The 21,807-nt window shown below is 31.3% G+C and overlaps 3 protein-coding genes across 4 annotated transcripts; 1 reads left to right on the top strand and 2 right to left on the bottom strand.

Moving 5' to 3' along the window:
• Window positions 1–1,414: 1,414 nt before the first annotated feature.
• LOC111304727 (protein HAIKU1-like) lies at window positions 1,415–3,743 on the bottom strand. 2 transcript variants are annotated; one of them, XM_022901595.2, is made up of 2 exons: window positions 3,595–3,743; window positions 1,415–3,331 (listed from the first exon to the last, which is right to left on the bottom strand). In XM_022901595.2, exon 2 carries the CDS (start codon window positions 2,881–2,883, stop codon window positions 1,879–1,881), a length of 1,005 nt encoding a protein of 334 aa, XP_022757330.2. In that variant the 5' UTR covers window positions 2,884–3,331; window positions 3,595–3,743; the 3' UTR covers window positions 1,415–1,878. The 2 variants fall into 2 exon arrangements, with proteins under 2 accessions (XP_022757330.2, XP_022757339.2); XM_022901604.2 differs by having other exon boundaries at window positions 1,415–3,406; window positions 3,595–3,718.
• Window positions 3,744–6,923: 3,180 nt separating this feature from the next.
• On the top strand, window positions 6,924–7,837 carry LOC149516691 (uncharacterized). The gene has a single exon (XM_089766169.1). The coding sequence runs from the start codon at window positions 7,294–7,296 to the stop codon at window positions 7,654–7,656; it is 363 nt and encodes a 120-aa protein (XP_089622295.1). The 5' UTR covers window positions 6,924–7,293; the 3' UTR covers window positions 7,657–7,837.
• A 2,563-nt stretch (window positions 7,838–10,400) lies between these two features.
• Window positions 10,401–13,063, bottom strand: LOC111304723 (transcription factor MYC2-like). Its single transcript, XM_022901582.2, has one exon. The coding sequence runs from the start codon at window positions 12,790–12,792 to the stop codon at window positions 10,795–10,797; it is 1,998 nt and encodes a 665-aa protein (XP_022757317.2). The 5' UTR covers window positions 12,793–13,063; the 3' UTR covers window positions 10,401–10,794.
• Window positions 13,064–21,807: the final 8,744 nt, after the last annotated feature.

Raw genomic sequence — 21,807 nt, 5'->3', positions numbered from 1 at the left:
CACAATATGTAACATTATAACCTATATTTATAACTATATATAGTTTCTATTGTTAATTAAAAATTATGTAATGTTTATTCTTCTGATTTTATTATCAAAAGATCAAAAAAGGTATGATAATATATAATATAATGTCAAGAATGCCCTTTATAATTTTTTGAAGTTGTTAGAAAATGATTAATTTCGAGGGAGATTTAAGTATGCATGTAATATTAATCTCAAAGAATATATGTCAAACCTTTTTTTTTTTTAAAAATATCCAATAACCCCTTGTATTGGAAGGATGGATTGATCTCATAGTAACTCTAAAACATGATTATATGTTGATGGCCATATCTAACTTTAGACGATGATCAAAACTTTGTGATCACAAATGATCACAAACTTGCAGTATTCTCTGTCCAAGTTTTTGCACATTGGGCCATTGCTGTCCATTGCCCTGACCCGAGTTTGGGAGCTTTGGCCCGATTTATGTCCCAAGTGCACCAAGCTCAAAGGGGGAAAATGAATATGGCAATGCTTTCAGTGAGGGAGGTCGTTCATGGTTCATTGCTTCCCTTCTTCACATGGTTCAACAGATTTCTAACAATCCAAGCAAAGCCGTATGGTAGGCACATATTCTTCGATGCTATCAGGACTACAAAGAAAGCTGGTTCAATCTTCATTCTTTATAACAAAAAATGGATCCTCAAGTTACTAGACTCCATTTGGAACACATTTATGTTGAGATGTATTAGGTCCTCAATACTAAACAACACCATTTCAAGCAATTTCTAACTAAACGATGCATCACCCTTGGACGTTGGAACCCTAGTATAAAGTATGATGTTTAAACCACAATTTCACTCTGTATTTTGGTTGTGATCATGATTAACAAAATAACGGATTCAGAATTTTTTTCAAGAGTGTCTACTTATAATATATATATATATATATATATATCATATAATATAATATAACATAATATAAAATTCTGTATATGTTCTCATGTATATCATCAGCTTATCGCATCCTAAATTCTTTTTTGGATAAATCATTCCATGGGTCCACGCTCGTTCTCTGTTTCACCATTTTAAGAAATTTGTTCATTCAATGGAACCGTGTAGGTTTATATATGGTAATTAGGTCAATACATGAGATTTAGAGACACATAAATCAAGCACTTGGAGCAAATTAAGGCTTTATATTTGTTGGTAAACGCTATAAATTTTGCTTTTGCTGAATTGCTATGCAAAAGTAAGTAGTTTGAAATAGTCTTTTGGGTAATCGAAGGCAAGATTTTATTAGAAAATGGTTTACAAATAAGCAATTCAACACCGTTGCAACGAAAAATCAAACATCTAGAGCAAACTTTGAGATAGTCTGACTCTAAAAACATGGGCCTTCATTTTGAATAACTTGAAAAAATAAATAATGAAGAGTTAATGCTTGAATATTTTATTCCCACATGCCACTCAATTGAACAAGAAATTAACTAAAACTAATAAGGATTTAATCCACAACATCACAACTACACAAGAATTTTCAACTAGATTGCCTAACTATATAATTTTTTTATGCCCGTGATCCTACCTCCTTGCAAGTTACAGCTCCTGTCCAGATGTCCAACTGAGTTATGTAATCTTCACTATTTCCTAAGTAAAACTTGTCCAAGAATACAAAAACATTGCAGCTGTTACAAAGCCTAAGCACAAACAACTTGTGAAATGGTATGGACATGACAAAAGAAAATAGAACTTTAAGAAGACCCTTACGCCAGCAGTGTACATTATATTTTCACAATTGAACCTCCATGCGAAGGAGATGATCCTGCTTGAGGAAGGTCCTGGTTCCTCAACAAGCACAGAACTGATGAGAACAACAATGCAATATCTTGAACTATTGATCCCTCCATCTTGGACTTGGGAAGGGAAAGAAACCAGAAGGTGACAATGGGAACACAAGACCAGGGGAAGGCGGAGGGTGAGGCCCTGGACCTAAAATCCCTGATTGACCCATGGGTGAAAAAGCAAAATTGGGAGTCATTGGAGGAAATTGAAACCCAGGAGACAGCCAAGGGTAAGGGGAGCGGGGGGACAACAAATTCATGTAACCAGTAGGTAATGGCAAATGGAACTGAGAAGTTGGTGAGGGTAAATGGGCAGGACCATTCATCCCTGGTGATGGAAGATAAGGCATTTGTGGAACAGGACCATTCATTCCCGGAGAAGGAAGATTAGGCATCGGTGGTACAGGACCATTTACTCCTTTTAGGGAAGGGAGAGCTGATATTTGTGGATTAGGAAGTAAACCAGAAGATGGTGGTGGAGGCTGAGGTTGACCTGTAACGGGGGGGTGTAGTTGAGGTTGAACTTGGTTTCCAACTGGACTTGGATCTATAAGAGAAGTCTGTAGGTATCGTATATAAGCTGAGATAGGAGATTCAGCTGTGTTTGCCCAAACAGCATCTCCGGGTATCATAGGTTGTAACATTGTAGGTGATGGTTGTCCATATTGACCAGGTCTAACAAAGCTATTGTTATAAGAAACAGGAGGGGGAACTGTGGCTGGTGCATGAGCACGGGCAGGGACCGGAACTGGAGGTGGAATATGGGGTCGATTGATTGGCGCCAATGGTGGAGGCCTAATTTTCTGCAACCTCAAACTTTGGGGTTTTGGAGAATTCTGTGGGGGTCTGGGCAAAGGATCTGGTGAAGGCGAACCAGTGAGCTGCTGAACAATGTTCCTGAAATCATTTTTGCTTATATTGTAAACCTGAGGCTGAGGCTGCTGCCTAGCTGCATTATTAGCAAAATTAGGTTGATGCAATGGGCTCTTCTTTATATTCTTTCCAATCTTGTTCACACCGAGATGATCATTATGCCGATTCCTCGAATTATCCATTTCAAAAAACTAAACTCCAAAATGAACCACAACAAACTAATCTCAGTTTTTCCAAACACCCACAAAGTCAAACCATTCAAAAGCTTCAACAGGAAATCCCAGAACCTCAAAATCCAAGCTCATACAGCAGCTAGCAAATATTTCACAACAGCAACCTAAAGCTTTCAAATAGGCTGCAAAAAACCAGTCCACAAACCAGTATTGATTTTCTCTAGATATCTAAAAGGCAGTAGTAACTCAAAATCTTCAAACTTTGTGCTCCAAGCTCATACAACCAATATTCTTCACAGTAATATAACAGAACAAATCAACCTCCACCAAAAACTACCAAAACCAAACTCAAAAACTGATAGACAATAAGAAAAAGAGCAACCTTTTCTTCCAACCCAAAACCCCTAAAGTCTAAATTCTTCAAATTTGTCCCTCAGAACTGCCCAACCTCAGCTTCCTGCATCATATATGTAAAAAATCAAAAACCAACCAACCTACCAAAATTTCCACTCAAAAAGGTAATCCCAGATGACTACAACAAAGATCAAACATTTGAAAAATAATTAGCTCCAAAAAATAAATGCCCAAATCATAAAATTCCATCAATTTTCAAGAACAAGATCAACAAACACAAAAAAACTATCCAGGTAAAAATTAAAAAAAAAACAAGCAATGAAAATAAAAGTGAGTAAAAAAAGAAACAAACGAATGAAAAGTTACAGGATTTGCATTTTTAAGGTTCCCCTGAAGATCCTCTTCGTCTTTCTAGAATGAGAACAACAGAAAAGAAACGGAAAATCGAAGGAAGAAAAAGGAAAGTATACCCTAGCTCTAGCCCGTGGGTCAACTTCATTTTTTGGATAATTTTTCCCCTTAAAATAAAAAAAAAAATCGAGTTTTTCTTTTTCCTGTATTGTGCTGCGGGCCCAAATTTGGGTCCATAAATTAGTGACGACAACATTTCGTGGTAAAAGCAGGAGATTAGCGGCGATGTTTAAATTTCATACTATCTTAACTTTTTAGTTACAGTTTGTAGGGGTGTGGAGGTTTTTCGAACAGCGGATGCTTTAAATTCTTTATTTTGACACCTCACATTGTTTATTTAACTATTTAATGATTTTTTTATTTAAATTTGTTCGAATTTAAATTATAATCATTCAAATTAAAAATCAAGCAATTTGCAATATGTTAACGACTACTATGTGATTTCATAAATAAATACTAAACAATATGTAGCATTAATCCTACAATAATTTTTAAAATGACATAATCATTCATCTTTTGAAGATAAACAATGCTTTTAAAGCACTTAGTAACAAAATCTTTTTAAGATAAAATGAACAATAAATAATATTTCAAGCTTTCATAATGTTTGGGTTATGATTTTCAAAAGTAATTTTATTTTTTGTGAATTAAGAAATAATTATATTTTTTTGTAATATATAATCAAAGGTATTTTCAAGTTTTGTCAAATCCTAATATCATTCTTGAACAATCTTAAAACGTTTTTTCAAATGCACTAACTTAATACATTCAAAATTTACCCTTGAAGCATTTTGTACATGAGGCTTATAACTTATAAACAACAGTGTTATACATGAGGCTTCCGGGAACCAATACATTTATCCAATATTTTATTTATTTATTTTGGTATGATGATCAATTTTGTACATTACTTGAATGCTTTTCTAATATTAATCATGCCATTTGTTTTATGAATGCCCATGGAATTTTTTATGGCAATGTTGAAAATGAGGAGATGAGGCTTTGGAAATGAGGCTACCTAGTTTGAATTTGTAGATTTAAGGATGACTAGAGATGTAATCTTACCAATATTTTCAAACAATACCAAAAAGATAGAAGTCTGTAAGTAAAAGAAAATATTATAAGTGTCTAAATTTGAAATTTTAAACCTACAAAATATTATTATTTTTTAAATAATTATATAAATCAAATGAATTAAAATTTAAATTTAAAATTAGTATTTTTCATAAAACCTAAGTATTCCTTGTTCTTTATTACTTGTTTTTCCTATATATCATCGATAATAATCGTTATGATATATATTTGTTAAATTTTCTTTGAATAGAAACATTGAAAGGGGGATGGCAAACTGGAGCAAAAGTTAGGCAAAATGGCAAGATTGCTTAGACATAGTTTTCCAGGCTTTAAAAGCAGCCGACGTACGTGTGGAGGCTGAACATTCCAAAATGTTCATGGTCACTTTGGAATATAAATAAATATAAATAAAATCATGCAAATTGGTCGCTTAAGACATCTTGGTCTCCACCATTAACAACGCCAAAGTGATAGAAAGTTCTTAATTTCTCTTATGTTCATTGTCGAAATTTCTTAATTTCTCTTATGTTCATTGTCGAAATTTCTTAATTTCCTTTTTCTTTTTTGTCTTGGATGTATAATTATAATACATATAATATATAGGAAAAGAAAAAAAAATATTTAGTAAGATTAGTATTATGGTTTAGATTTCAAATTTAAGATTACATATAGATATAAATATCATTTTTTTTAAATTCGAAATAGATAGATTATTCAAATTTTTAAATCAAGATAAGATATATTGTATGTGATAACTTAAAATAAATGAATGAAAATCGTATATTCAAAATAATCCTAACAAACGATTATCAACCAAATTCGAATAAAAAAATTTTATGTCGAAAAAATTGATCTTTTACCATTTACACCACCCAATTGATGATATATATAACCTATTTGAAACTTAGAATATAGTGTAGGTAGTACTATTTTTTTTTTTTATCGTCAGAAAAACTAATTAATCAGATTAAAACCATAATAATATTATCATCAGAAGAAATGTAGGTTTTATCATTGATTTCAACAGTCACATTCATCATTGGTTTGAATTTTTATGGACTAAAAAGTGTCAAAAACATAGACTTGATTTAGGAATATTGTAAATGGTCTTATTCTTTTTTGACGGGACATTGTAATTAAAATTCAACAAATATGCTAACACATACATAATAAGCTAAGAGCTTACCTAATCATCAGAAAAACATTACACGTACTTACGTTTTTTGCTACAAATTTTCAATCTCCGTCACCATTTAGAAAGCTTCTTCCTTCTTTTGCCCATCTGGTTTAGGAAATACTTTTTTTAACCCCATTTATATCATAAGTAAAATTTTGCCAATATTTAAATCCCAAAAAATGAATAGAAAAGAAAAACCAACAAATATATGGCAATTCGTATTCTATTATAGTAAAAAATATTATATTTATCTCGTATTTTACATAAAAAATATATATCATAATTTGTATTGAATATATAAAATATAACTTTTTAATTTTATTAAAATTTTAAATTAAATTATTTATATTATTTTAATATTGTATCATCTCGTCGATTTCAAATGAATGCAAATGAAACTCATGGGCTTAGCTGAGGTGGAGGCTCTTCTTAGGCTAGCTTTGTCCAACTCCAAGTGAGAGCCTGGAATTTCTTGTGGGGAGCCCATAACGAAAAAAGCATGGGGTGAGAGAGGCTCGAACTCTCGACCTCAGGATTACTCAAGAAAGCTATGAGACCTACGCGCTAGCCAACTGCGCCACCACCCCTTTGTTTGCAAGACAAACAAAGCCAAAACTAGTTCTTGGCGAAAACTTAGATTCTCCTTAAGGTCGGCATCCTGAAAGATACTACTACGAATCTTTGCTGGCTTGAAAGATATTTAAACATGGATAAGCCTAGAGATCGAGTGTTCTTGCCTGCACTTTGGACATGCTATTGAATGTGTGTCCTAACCCTAAACAAGTAATATTAATGGATTCATTGTTGGAAATTCTGATTAATAAACCCTTTTAGCTTATATCAAGGAAATTCATTCAAATAGAAAAAAAGGAAGCTTTAAAATGTTGGCAGGATACCCTTTGAATCATATTATTGTAGAGAAGAGAAATTTTAATGTGTGAAAAATGGAATTTAATTTATTTGAGATTGAATTTTATGGAGTGACATATGTAAATGAAATATCATATTTCAAATGAATATCACAGTCAAATAAGTTGCATTTCTTTGCGAATGGTTTTTTTGACAGGAAATCTCAAATACATCTAAAGATGGCAAGGCTAGCTGTTAGATCACAACTTCTTAATTCCCAAATCTTAATGTTATCACAAAGGACAATCAAATTTAGAATTGGTTTACCTGTCTTTGCGGGAACATTTATCCCAATCCAGAAAAGAAAATAAAGAAAAAAAAATAATCCTAAAATTAATACCAAAAGCTGTTCAATTAACCACTTTTGTTTTTCACCACCTCCAATAGGCCATTAAAACCTCAAAGGAAAACATTTCTTTTCAATCCCTCCATTCCTTTGTCATCTCCTTCTCTTGATCGTATATCAAACAAAGTGACAAAAGGAAATAAAAGCCATGAGTCTCAACTGCTTGACTCGCCAGGTCCTGCGAAGAACAGATTCAAACAATGATAGGGATTGTGGTAAAGAAAAGGAAAGCGGGAAATTTTGTTGTATAAGGATTGATAGAAGTTGGTCAGGGAATATAAGTCCCGCAGCTTACGAGCAAATCAGAAGTGAGACAATGTCCGTGGTTCCTTCAAAGAAGATAAAGAAGAGTCACCGCCGGCTAAATACAATTGATACAACTTATGGCGCTGTGGCGTTTGAAGCTGACGTCGACGGGGAACCAAGGTTGGTGAGGAGCTGTGGAATGAGGAGGGATTGGAGCTTTGAGGATTTGAGAGGAGAGAGGGATAAAAAGATGAGAGTGCGTTGATTAATTAAGAAAGAAGAAACTGAGACTACATGCATGGCTACCAATTGATTTCTTTTTGTTTCTCTGAATCAAACACATTATTTCATCGTCAAATTTAGATTTTTACCCTTTTTTTTTTTGTTTGTTTCTTTTAATTTCATTTGGTTTGGTTGCACATTTCATGTTCCCAACTATACTTAATGTATGCTTTACAAATTTTCTTGCCATGATAGCTTCTCATTTTGTATCGAATTCAATGAATTTCATTGAGAATCAGAAGGCAAATTCATTAGTTTCGACTGTTGGAGTGAAAAGGAGCAAAAGCAAAAAACCATCTGAATTCAGAACCATATGCGTTTAATATTTTCATCCTATATATTTTAGTTTAATGCCTTAGCTAAAAAGAATCATAATCCCATTTTCGAATCATATCTTCCGTTAGAATCCCGTTTATTTTTATTCCAAAAGGAACAAGGGAACTTGTCTCGTACAAAACACTGTGGCTTTCTCAAACATTCACTCAATTCCCTTGAAAGATATTCCATTTCCACAAGGTTTTCTGCGTTTGACCAGCAGAAGCAGAAACTTTCTAGTTTCTAGTCCTATGACTCATCAAATCTGGAAAGTGATAAGCTACAATAGAAATTGGGTATTTGTTCTGAAATTCCTGGAATTGACTATAATAAGTGCTTTAGCAGTTAATGAAGCCCATATTATGGTTCCATTCTTTTAATCTTCTGTCTCTCTTCTGACTGGATGTCTCACCATCATACAATTTATAGAAAAAAAAAAAAAGAAAAGAGATTTATCACTTGGCACTATCACATTGGATTTCTAATCAACCTCATCACTTGGTTAAATCATGTTGATGGAAATCTGTTTTGAAATTTTTGTAAGTTTATTCCTAGTATTGTCTTGAATATATGTTGAAATAAAACTTGTCTCTTTTTCTTCTACCAGGTGTTGCAGTGATAATAGAGGTCTTAAAAAAAAACTAAAGAACTTTGGTAGTGTATTAAAAATTAATAGAGTAGGTGCAGAAGTTTGCTACAACTGCAAGATTTGATCCTTAAGAACTAAATCAGGGGATGGCTTAGCTTTGAAAAAGCTTACAATGGAAAGGTTTGCCTAATTGGGCTTGGACCCTTCTTCTACTTTTAGGCTTTACAGCAAAGCTTGTTTTTGGTTGAGTTCATGATTCCTTCTGTTATTCTTTTCCAGCGTGGGATGAGACGAAAGGTTTGTTAGCACAAAAAAAAAAAACCCACTTGCATCTTCATGAAAAATTTTAATTACCAATGATGTTGGGTACCAGAATCTGCAATTCTGGCATGATGAATTAAGATAATGAATAATTTACCAGAAAAATATATTAACAGCAGAAATATTCTTGATTACAGGCGTATCAACTTCACGGTCCAATACTAACCACTTCAATTTGCTGTTTGGTTCAACAAGCATTGAATATATACAATACAAATCAGAATCAACCTTTATTGATAATTTTTCATTTTTATTAATTTTATGTGAATATTGAAGATGAATAAAGCATCTTTGATGCCGAAGGCCACCATAGTCTTGGTAAATGCCAGATTCCAACGTTGTGGGGAATCGTTTCATTTTATGAACCAAGTGACTTCTAAAAGAATAATAATGGAGAGGTATGTAATTCAATATTGTAAAACACATATGGCCTGATCTGATAGACTTAATAACTTATTACTGATTTTGTTAAAAAAATTTAATCTTTATTTTTGCCAGGAAAATAACACATCAGAAGTTGAATCCGTTCAGCATTTTACTCAACAGATCACATAGACAGGAACAAAATCATAACGAGAGATATGTATTTACGTGACAATCTATTTTGTCAAATAAAATTCTTGTTATCTATCGTTTAGGCTAAAATGTAACGTAAACTTTATCAAAAAGTTTCTATGAATCTAATTGGCCATCAAGTGACTTTAGTTGAAGATAAGTGACAGCCAAACATTACTTGATGCCTCACCGCCACCTTAAACTAAGATTTGGAATTTTGTGGTCTGGTTCATTTTTAAATTGAAGGTCCAAATTTCTAGTTGAAGTTATGCTTTTCATAAATGTCATAAACTATCGCACCAAAATTTTAAATCGTCATATAAAGCAGAGGCTCTTACCATTGTCTCCCAATTCAATGCAAAATTTGGGGAAAGCAATTAATAGTAAAATACTAAAACTAACCCAAGTATATTAAGAAAAATAAAGGATCCATCCTCCAAATATATTGGTCTTTCTGCAACACTGTCAGAGCAGTAAGGGCAGTGGAGAAGGCAGGTTTTCACATGCAATCCTTCAGATGTAAAAGCTCTTTTCCTATCACAAATGTCGGTGCATTTTTGGCATGAAAGCATTATATGGTCGAAAAGATACCTAAAACAGGGAACCAGATCACCCCGGTCCTTGAAATGAAAAATAAAATAAAAGTAGAAAGACATCCCAAAAGCTATTTTCATCAAAAGGGTAGCCAGCACGTCGACGCTTGCAAGGAAAATGCAAGAAACATCACTACCAAGAACAACAAAAGCATTTGAAGGAAGGAACAAAGGATACAAATGAATGAAGTAATAAGAGTTCCTAATGTCCCCTTGTTCACACAACCTCAAAAACTAATGTTGATGTCTGAAACGCCTCAATAAAAAGGTGTAAGCGTATGCTTCATGCCCCAGCAAAACTTTAATAGTACTTAAACAAAGTTAAGCATAGTCCAGGGAAGGAACCATGGAGGAAACACAGTAACAAACCCAGAACTTCATTCAGGTTCAAATTAATAACATGCTATATACATTGAAGACATACTACTACAAGATTTAACACAAAAAGGCTATTTCCAGTTGGCTGCAGCTCAACAAGGTTAATCAGTGTTAAAATTAATAGGAAATCAATCAACCTGCTAACCAGTTAAGCTTCTCCTTGATTCAGATCACCTCTCAAACTATTAACTATACTAAACACTACTTAAGAACAAAATAGAACAATATTTTACAGAGCATGTGCTACCGGGAGCCTTAAAATGTCCCAGAGGCCCTGAAGCCATTTTAAACAATGAAACTCTGGCCCTGTTTATCTCCGATCAAGCTCTATCCCAATTGCTTAGACAGATCAAGCTCCGCTCAATACTCTCTATCTTGCATCTCCAACTTTGGATGCCAGTGCTAGCCTAAGCTGCTCCTGTGTGTAAAACCGGCTCACCATCTTCACAGTGGCTTGCTGCATCATCAATTCATTCACTACTGACACACTAGCGTGATGCACATCGAGGTCTAACTCCTTCAAGGCAGCCATTAACCTTGCTGCTGGATGGTTCTCTTTACTGCATTGGATTCGAATCATTGCATCCCATCCAATGATCTTCACATCAATATCCAAATCTATCAATTTATTGCCAAGGTGGTTCGACATCTTGAGGTTTTGATCAGGTGGTGGTGGTGGTGCAGAACGAGACTCTTTACTTGCCAATTCTTTCTTCATCTCATCCATTTGTTTCTGCAACTCCTCTTTCTCCGAATCTGCATTCTGTAGCTTTGTCCTAAGCTCGTTAATATATGAAATTGCATCACCAAGGAGTGATGCCTTATCCATCTTTGATACATTAGGAACCACGGCTCGCAGGGCATAAAACCTTTGGTTAAGCTTCTCTCTTCTTTGACGCTCTGCTTCAACGTGATTCAGAGGCTCTTCTCTTCCATTAGCCGGTTTTCTCCCTCGTTTCCGAGGCCTCTTTTCAGGCTCCACAACTCTGCTACTATCAGCTTCCTTAACGACAGAAGCTTCAATATCAGAGTGATCCGAATCCCTAGCACCGCCACTTGATTTCACCACATCTGAAGAAGGCACAATTACACCAGAAGTAAACGAAAGCATCCCCTCTTCATTACTCCCTCTCGAAGTAGGCGATCTCTTCTTCTTATTCTCCTCCACCACAAACTGAGAGTTCCTTGAGAACAAATTCCCATTCCCACTTCTCTTACTGTCACCAAAATTCAGTATCTCCCCTGATTCTGGTTTCAACAAATGAGAAGAAGAGTTCCCATTCCTTACACTGCTACTCCCATCAAAGCCATAATTGGAGAAATTCATGCAGAAACTCTGCCCCTGCTGATGATTTCCAGCATGAATAGATCCCGGATTCTCAGTTAAACTACTCGAACTCGGATTGTCACAGAACTGAATCGAGTTCTGAATCTGCTGATTCTGATTACTAGTATTATTGTTGTTGCCGTTGTTATTGCTTTCCTTAAGCTCGACTCCATTATTTGGATCACTAATCCAGAGCGAAGACGGATCATTTTCGCCTTGATCAGCTGTGTTATTACTCATAGACCACGAACCAGCTTCAATTCCATTATTGAAATTAAACAAAACGCGAACATTATTCATCAGATCTGAGCTTTGCATGATAAATTCCATTGACCCCAATTCAACAACCCCATTTGCCAACGGTATACAAACCATCGTTTGCAAACCGAAAACCTGCCCTTGCCTCGCTCTCTCGCACATCGAACTCTCTAACCGGTCCGACCCAGCAACCCAAATCGGACTCGAATTGAAAAGGGCTTGTCCCGGAAGCCCGCTGCCGTTGACGAAAGACTGCGTCATGGATACTAAAAAGAACCACTCAGTATCGGTGACTTCTTCGTCGACGGCATCATCGGTGGTGGCTGTAGAGCCGGAAATCAAAGAGTTAAGTTCTCTAAGCACTTTTTTACGGTGCTGTTGTTCCGCAACTGTAGATGAAGAAGCCTTCAACTTTCCCTTTCCTTTATCTTCTTCGCCTTTGTAATACCCATCGCCCCAGCCGAGTACAGTAGTGCCGGAGCAATCGTACGAGGACTGCCAAAAAATGGCGTAAGTCCAATACTCGCGGGCGCCTTCGATGAGGGCTTGGAGACGCTGTTGAAGGGTTTCTTGATTGAGTAGAGAAACGGAGGGCTGAGATTGGGCGAGAGAGGACTTCGAAAGGTCCGGTCCACCAGCAACAGCAGCTGGTGTGGAAGTGGATGCAGAGGATTGCGGGGGCGGCCAAAAAGCAGAAAAATCAGAGCTCATAAAGGCTTCCATAACCGATGCGTTGTCGTCCGTCCAAAGATTCATCGTCGGCGCTAACCGATAGTCCGTCATTCCATAAGATTTCGCCAGATTTCGTACCCTTTTTTTTTTTGTGGTTTGAGCAGGAAGAGAAAAGGAGAAAGGGTGAGAATGGCGATCAGATTATTTGGGGTGCATTTGGGTTTGCTTTGGGATTTATTTGGAGTGAATTTGAGCCGATTTTTTATTTTTCTTGGGGTGGATGGGGAAATAGGGGAACTGGAGAGTGGATAAAAAAAAGAAGAGGGCGGTTTCTACGAAGGGGCGGGTACGCGGACAGCCGATTAAATCGTAAACGTTCGGCGTGTCAAGCAGCTTATAGGGCCAGGGTTGAAGTACTTAAGTTAGCTCTCTGTTCGCAGCTTCTTGGCTTTGGTTACAGCATGTGCGTGGCACGTGGTTCATTGCATGGATAGGAGCAGGATTAACTCGAGAGAGGTGGGAATTTTGTCAGAATAAAACTCTTTTTTAATAAAAAAATCATAGTTTAAAGATAAAAGAATAATTATAATTGTTTTAATTTAAATTTAAAATTTATTAAATATTATTTTTAAAAAATAATTAAATAAATCAATTAAGTATTAAACCATAAATTTTTCATTTGCCATTTTAAGTTAAGTGGGTGCTTTTTTATTTTTTAAATTATGCTTTAAATAATATTCGAGTAATAAATAAGTTCAATTCCTTTCAATAAGATTAACAATTTTTTATTAATTTACAAATATATCCTTAAATTTTAATAAAAAATAAAATAAATTTCTTACTTTTTTATTAAATATAAATAAAATTATATTTTTATTTATTTATCTGTAATTATGACTATAAACTTTTAAAATCAATTAAAATCCAATTGAAATAACAAAAACTTAACATTTTGTCATTCAGCATTGCTAATAAACACATGACAAGTTATAATTAGAAAATATGTTAAAAACATTATTTCGTATTAATGGCCATAATTTATTCCAAAAGACCAAAACATTAAATATTGTTGATTGAGTTGATGTTTCTTTGTCTTTGTTGGTGGAATAAAATCTCTATAAAAAATTAGAAAATATATTGTTTGGTTAAAAAAGGAAAAACAAGAAGAAGCAGCCGATGTGGTCCAATCACATTACAACGTTATAGTGAATATTTTAACAGCCTGTAACTAAATTAAATCTTCGGCTTCTTCTACTAAAGAGCCGCCGATGTAAAATTCCCAAAATATCGGCGGCAGTTTCCCAATTAATCGCCACTCGCCCACTCCAGTATTTTGAGTTCGCTTAAAGATATTCACTTTCTTTTTTTTTCTTTTAAATTTGGAAATTTTCTACACTAAGCGACAATTCATGGTATGGTAGGGAATAAAGACAGCCTAAAAAATAATAAACAAAAAATGATAATAAAGTAAGAGACGCGTTGGAGTATCGAGAATAAATCCTGACCGTTGATCTATTTCCATTTAATTATAAAAAAATTAATTATTGAGGCACGTTTTGCTTGATGCTAGTGAAATTAGATTTTATTATATTAATATATTTTTTTGTCGGGGCACGTTTGTGAGCCACTGCCCATGTGAAAACACCACGATCAATCGAAGCATATTTTATTGGAACTTTATGGGATTGTTTTTCCAAGCACAAAGTTTCGACTATTTTTAGCAATTACATCCCAAATACTTCAACTTGTTTACAATTAAGTCCTTCGAGTAAGATGCGCATTGTTGAATGCTGATGGAATCTAAATCCTATGGAAGATATAATAATAGTAAGTTGATGGTTAAAATTAATTAATACGAGCTTAATGCCTATTCATTAAAAAAAATGACAACATAGCGGATTAGAATCTTCTCCTTATTAGATTAATGGATGTAAAAATTTATTATCAAGATATTACTTTTTAAATGGTGATTATTTTTTAAAAAAAATTTCAAACTTAAATTTTATTTAATGCATGATTTTAATATGATTAAAATTTATTCTCGTAACATATGATATTGAAACTTCAAGTGCCAATGATGGTCTAAGAATGAGTTTCCAACGCACTAAAGCAATTCACTGGGTGGTCCTTAATCATTACCTCAATTGAGTTAACATTACATGTAAAAGAAGATGTGGGTAAGTCAGTAAAAGTATAAAAATAGGAGGGGAAAAACTAGAATAACATGTAAGCAAAGGGGCATTATTACTAAATCAGTTTTAGTGACTTCCAATGAAAAGTCAAAGGCAATCATTCATGCCACTTAAAAAGAATGAATTGACAAAAGGCATTGCGACTCCTAATTGATTTAATCACCTTTTTTCTAATACCACACATTGCATGTTGCCCAGATTAACACTACCATGACTTCAACTCGACCTTTCCTTTTTTTTTTTATTTTTTCTGCTAATGACTTTATAAGCTCAGATTAATGACCTTAATTTGACTGTTTACTGATCTAATTCATCTCTAACCAATGATAAACTCTTGCACCTATGTATTTGACTCAGCAATGTTGGATACCTGTTTATTCAAGCAATCAGTCCAAATCATTCTTTTCAACAGTTAATTTTTATGAGAATTTATTTTTTTTTTATTGTCATTGAAGTTTTTAAATTTTATAAATGAAATTAATCTAATAATACATATTATTTAAAATATATTTAAAATAAAAAATTAATTAGAAGAATGAGATATGTGATAATTTTATCATAAATGAATTCAAAAGAGGCAGGCATGAGTTACGGTTTCTTCAAAAAAAATTATAATATAGAAACTTAATCCATCTAACATAAACATCGATTTTTTCTTTTCCTTGATTTTTTTTTTTATCTTATACCCGACTTGTCCTTGAATTTCGTTCATAAAATTAAAACAATTACATTGTGCATGTATCCAAAAATTGTGATGTCGTTTTTTTATGGTTAATACAATGAATGAAAGTTAGATAATCATCAAGTGCTTGTCTATAAAACTTTAGTTCAATTAAAAATTTATGATGATGAGATAGAATAATAATCCACTCAAGCAATGCCAATAGACCCATTCTTTTCCAGCCTCTCACCATACTCCCCATTAATTTTTTTTCCCATACTTTATAATCATTGTTGGTAATAAATATAAAATAAATCAAAGAAAATGCCAAAAAATTAATTATTTGGAGTGAAAAATTAAACAATGTTTTTTTATATGTTGGTCCCATAATTTTAATTCTTCTTCAATTACGTACCCAATGTTTGGTTATTCATTTCATGCCCCTATCATTGAATCTTGTTTTGGAGTTTTTTGTTTCTTAACTTCCAAAGTAAGATGGAGCCTACAAGTTTGGCGGAGCTTTCAATGCGTACCATTCCCCCACTTGCACACGACACCCCCACACACAAAAAACAAAGAAAAAGGACTTTTAAAAAAAGCTGTTTTTTAAAAGTGGAAAAAAGGCAATTTGAGTATATATATCTGATAAATAAAGATCGAAAATGAAATAAAGGAAAAAAAAAGATTTGGTCTGGGCAAATTAATAATTCCCACAAGTTTCACATGCCACTTTGCTAAATAATACTATAGTACAACTAGCAATAACTATTATTAATCTTAAAAAAATGAGATTAGGTTTAGTGGATGTAATCGAATCATCTTTGCTCTTCCTTAATTCATGGCTCCACGATTTTTTTAGTCAACACTCCTTGTTATGCTTAATTAAACTTTTTGATTTTATCTTTTAATTTGTTCCTATTCAATCCTCATCTCCCCATCTAAAATTCTAAATTTAAAAAATTATAAACTTACGTGTATCTCTAAAAATTCAAATTATAATCAATTATTTTTTAATACACATTAAAAAATCAATTATCAAACTAAACTAACAACAGATATATAATCGGACAAAACACAAATAACATATCTTTTTGTTATTAAGACAAGTACGGCTTGACTTTTTTCCTACTTAAAAGTAACAGTATTATTTTCATGGTTAAAAAAATTTACAGTTTTTCTTAAATTGAAAAATCACATGAAATTAATTAAAAGAAGCTTAGGGATGGATTATGTCATTTTAATTAGGTCATGCATTTAAGTAGATCTAATTATTTAATATGTAATATAGTGACATGACATGAAAATAATTTATAATTTTAACAAATATCACATATAAATTTAATAAAACTAAAAAATATATTTCATATTTTTGTATCAATACAAATTATCACATATAATTTTCGTATAAAATATAATATGAACACATAAATTATTAATATTTTATATGATACGAATATATAAATTATCAAATCTATATTTAAATAGGTATGATTAAACAAGATAATGATTAATTTATACTTTAATAACAAAAATGTCATGAAAATGGAAATCCTTGCATAATATGAGAGATCCACTTAAGTTGAAACTAAAAAATTTTATATTTTTTAATCATTAATTTAAACATATCCAAAAAATGAGAAAGACAAGTTAAAAAAAATGATTTAATCTCTTCCATTTAATTTATTAAATTAATAATTAGAAAAATATATAAAATTTTTTAGTTTTACACTAATGTAATTATTACATTCTTAAAAATTTTTGAATCAAAATTATTAAATTTAAAAATATTATTTTGATTAATATAAGTCATAAATTTAATTTTAATCCAATAATTTAAAAAAATATAAAAATTATATTAATACAAGTGAATTTCTAATATATATATAATTATATAATGAAAGTAATTCCTCAATTTTTACTGTTTGTTAAGGTTATAATTTAACGACAAATGTCAACTTTTGATTGGCTGTTTATAAGTTTTTATATTATTTTATTTGTAGGTAATAATGGGGTAAAAGGAAGAGAGAAGCTCTAGAAGCTTCTAGAGAATACGAGAAACAATGAAATAAAGAAAATAAAGTTAAAAGAGATTCCTTGAGGGAGATGAATGGGGAAAAAAAGGAAAAGAAAAAAAAGAAATGTGGGAGGGAGGTCAAGCTGAGGCCTTTCCTTTACCATTCACCATTCAGTAAGGATGGATAGCCGAATTCATTGGTAATAACAAAGTAAAGAAAATAGAGAAATTTAGAAAGTGAAAGAGGAAGAAAAGACGAGAGAAAGGAAAGCTAATTTGATTGTCACTAGATTGAACTCCACTCACGCCAGCTAGGTCGAAGAAGTCAGGTATCTCACTGATTGATGTTGAACGAAATTGAGGTGAAAGAACATGGAAGAAGAAAAGGAAAGGAAATTAATTTTTTTGCTCTGATATTTTTTATATTTGGGATCTGAAATTGTTGAAATTTAATTGCTTCATTCACATATTTTAAAAGTCAATGCATTATTGATAATTTATCAACTAGATATAATTTTTTCCCTGTTTTAATTAGAAAATTTGAATTATGGAGATTTTTAATTGTTGAAATGGCTACTACGAAGAAGGTAGTGTTCAGGGTGTTCGGCATATGGGTTTTGTTTGAATCATTAGATTCGACATTACTTTATCAATTGACAATATTAACCGAGGAATGCATCAGAATTTGTTTCTCTTTTCTTTCTTTTTTTTACAAAAATATTAGAATTGATTGTACGTCAAAATAAATATCATTTTTTAGTGTTGGGGTGAACAATTGATCAATTTGGTCTATTTGATTTGAAAAAATCAATAATTGATTTAATCGATTTTTATTTAATAAATAATTAAATCGATTAAAATTTTTTAAATGATCGATCATAACTAAATCAATCAAAATCGATTCGGTTCTGTTAAATGACCGAATTTTTTTATCATTTTTTCCTATCATAAATAATTATTTAATAATAAATTCAATTCAATAAACTCAAACTCAAATATCATTTAAACTATTTCACGAAAAAATTTTAATAATATTTTACAAAAAAAAATAAAAATAAAAATACTTATTTCAGTTTTTTTGTTTTCATTTATTAGAAAATCAATTAATTTAATAAGTTCAGCTATCAATCTTAAAAATAAAAAATCGATCGAATTAATTAATTTAATCAATTTAAAAAATTGATTATAATTAAATTCAAATAATTCAAATCAATTCAACCGAGTCCATTAAGTTTTGATCGGCCTAATTGATTTAAATTTAGTTCTACCCACCCCTATTTAGTGCATGTTACGTGATTTGCAGATGGAATAGCTGGAATATAGAATTTCTTTGCCTATATATCAATGAAGATCTTATCAGGGAAACAGATATTACATCTTTAGCCATTTTTAATTGATCTTATGGTTCATTTGATATTTATTTATACTTGGTATTGATTTATTTTGCCAAGACAATTTATAAATACACATAAACTATCCACATTCTTTTCTAATTAATCTCAAGTTCATTTATCATTTTGCTTTTTATAATGAAAGAAGAAGAAGAAATAACATATTGAAGATGTACGTAATTGAAAATGACGTATCATAAATACACATCCACATAAACAAAAGCTAATTGAAAATGTGTGTTGTAGTTCCATTTATATATATATATATATATATATGTATGTATGTATGCATATATTTACATATACATACACATATATGGTATATATGTATATATAAAGGGTATCTAATTACGGAGTTACAATCAATGATCTATTAGAGCACTGATGTTTACCTTTGTCTTTTGGCTTTATTAATAGTTTAAAAAGTTTTTCAAGTCATTCTAGTAAATGCATATGTTTTATCGTGTCATATAATTTTGATTATCTTCTACATGTTTTATTTTTGTTTCTTTCAGATTTCCAATCAAGTGCATTAACTTGATTGAATGCATTGAGCTGGCTATACTTGTCACATGGTTATGTATTTGTGGGGTTGCCAGACATATCTATCTTCCAAAATTGTATGTGGATTTAAAAAAGCTTTAATTATTTTTAAATAGCTTTGAACTTTGCTATAATCATCATTAATTTTTATATCTAAGACTACACGTATGTATCATAATTTTTTTGAAATAACTCCAATGCCATGGTGCGAGTAAAAATCTAGTGTGTGTGTCTATATATATTAGTGGATTGAGAGAGCGGATAGTGAGGTAATTCAGCCAAACATGATACAATACAAAAAAAAAAAAAAAATGGGACCCTACTCTAATTCCTGTTTGTGAATATTTGTAAAATGAAGAGAAAAATCTATGGTGAGTATTTATACATAAGAAAAGGTTGCCATATTTGAGGTGTGAACTGTTTTATTTTTGCATGTTCCTCAAAATTCTGTGATACCACAAAAATCAACTTTCCTTATCACCACAAAAATGTTCTTCTTCATTAAAGCATGTATTGGGAAACATTGATAAAGTTTATATTTTCAATCAAATCAAGAAATTGAACTAAATCTTGTGATATGAAAAGTTAGTTGATAAAGTTTTTTTTTTTTCGAATCTAAAATTTGATTTAATTAATTTATATAATTATTTTAAAAATATGTTGTTTAACAAATTTGAAATTTAAAATTTAACATTTATAATTACTTTTGTGTCTTAAATTACAATATCTTTTATACAAAGAATATATTTTTTCTCAATCTATGTATAAGATAATTGCTAGTCATATTTTATGCGAAAAAAGTTTGTCTTAAATTATTTGGCTAATTTTTTATTAAAATGATAAATTTAATAAAATTTGATGCAATATTTTAAACAATAAATTAAATAAGAACTAAATCAAGTAAAAGTGATAATTAAAAAAAAAAAGGAAAAGAAGAGAAAAGGAAATGGTGCCACAAATACAATAAAGGCAACAATGAGGGGCCTAGAAAAAAGGCCAAATTTATTTTATTATAAAGTAAATAAAATAGTATGATAGATTATTATATTGTTATATGGAGTAAAAAATTATAATTGGTTGGACGGCAGCTGCACGTGTTTCATAATGGAAACGAAACAACCGTGTCCACGCGTCGGTGGTAACGTGTCAATATAATTGCCTTTAGCCGCCGTGTCTGCCTTTTTGTTAGTGTTACTGAGATCTTCCTCTTTCTTCTCTTCTTCCTTCCACTTTGGCGGCACTACCGCTAACCGTATGGCACAAAATTATTTTTCAAACATGCTGTGCTCAAACTGTTTGGGTTGGATTAAATCGAGTTTCATTTTTTTTAATAATATATTAAGATTTTTAAAATTATAATTTGAATCCGAATAAACTCTTTTAAGTGAATTTTATTTTAATTAAATTTTATTGATTCAGTTAAATTTGAGATATCAATTTTTATTTTTTTTATTTTTAAATATTAATTTAATATAAATTTAATATATTTAAATAAATAATGATATAAAATAATTATTTTTATTTTAAAAATTTTAAAATATATAAAAATAATGAAAATATATAATTTAATTCGATTTAATTTTTAATTTTTTGATATAAAATTTAATTTAAATTTAATATATATATTTAATATCTAAATTTAATCCAAATTAAATCAAATATTATTATTTTGAATTGATTTTTAATTTTCTCAAAAATTTTTCCCATCATTACCTTACTCTATTATTATAGGATATTATTTCCAACGTTTCTTCTTTTTTTCTTTGCTTTTTATAGAAAAAAAAGTTTTATTTTCGTTGAGTTTCGATTTAAGGTAATTATAAAAAGACAAGAAAAAAAGGAGAGGATTAGAAGTAAAGATAGGACGTGTTTCCTAGATTTGTGCTATGAAGTGTGAGTTAGAAAACAGTATAACGAGATCGAAAAAAGAGAAAAATAAGAATTTTGAAAATAGAATTGAATGAAATGATAGTATTTCGGAAATTTTTATTTATAAATAAAAAATAAAAAATCTGTAAGATATAATATTGACGTAGCATATTAGATTGGTTCAAAATATTTAAAATATTTTTGATTATTTACTAACAGCTTCTAAATAAAAAGATAATAATACCCTTTGAATTAATAAATGCTCCCAACAAGCTTCATTTGTTTTTCTCTTTTTAGTTTATTCTTTCCCTTTTCTTAAACCTAGAAAAATAATAAGTAAAATTTATTGTTCCATGTTGTATCCAATATAGAAAAATACTTTTTCTTGAAGTTTGTTTTTTTAATAAATCAAATGTCTTATTTATTGTATCCACTTGACCACAATATTGGAATTAT

Source organism: Durio zibethinus, chromosome 9, assembly GCF_047325235.1.
Source record: "Durio zibethinus cultivar Kanyao isolate XHJ-2024 chromosome 9, ASM4732523v1, whole genome shotgun sequence".
In the NCBI taxonomy this organism is placed as follows: domain Eukaryota; kingdom Viridiplantae; phylum Streptophyta; class Magnoliopsida; order Malvales; family Malvaceae; genus Durio; species Durio zibethinus.
This window is presented reverse-complemented; position numbering and strand designations above follow the sequence as displayed.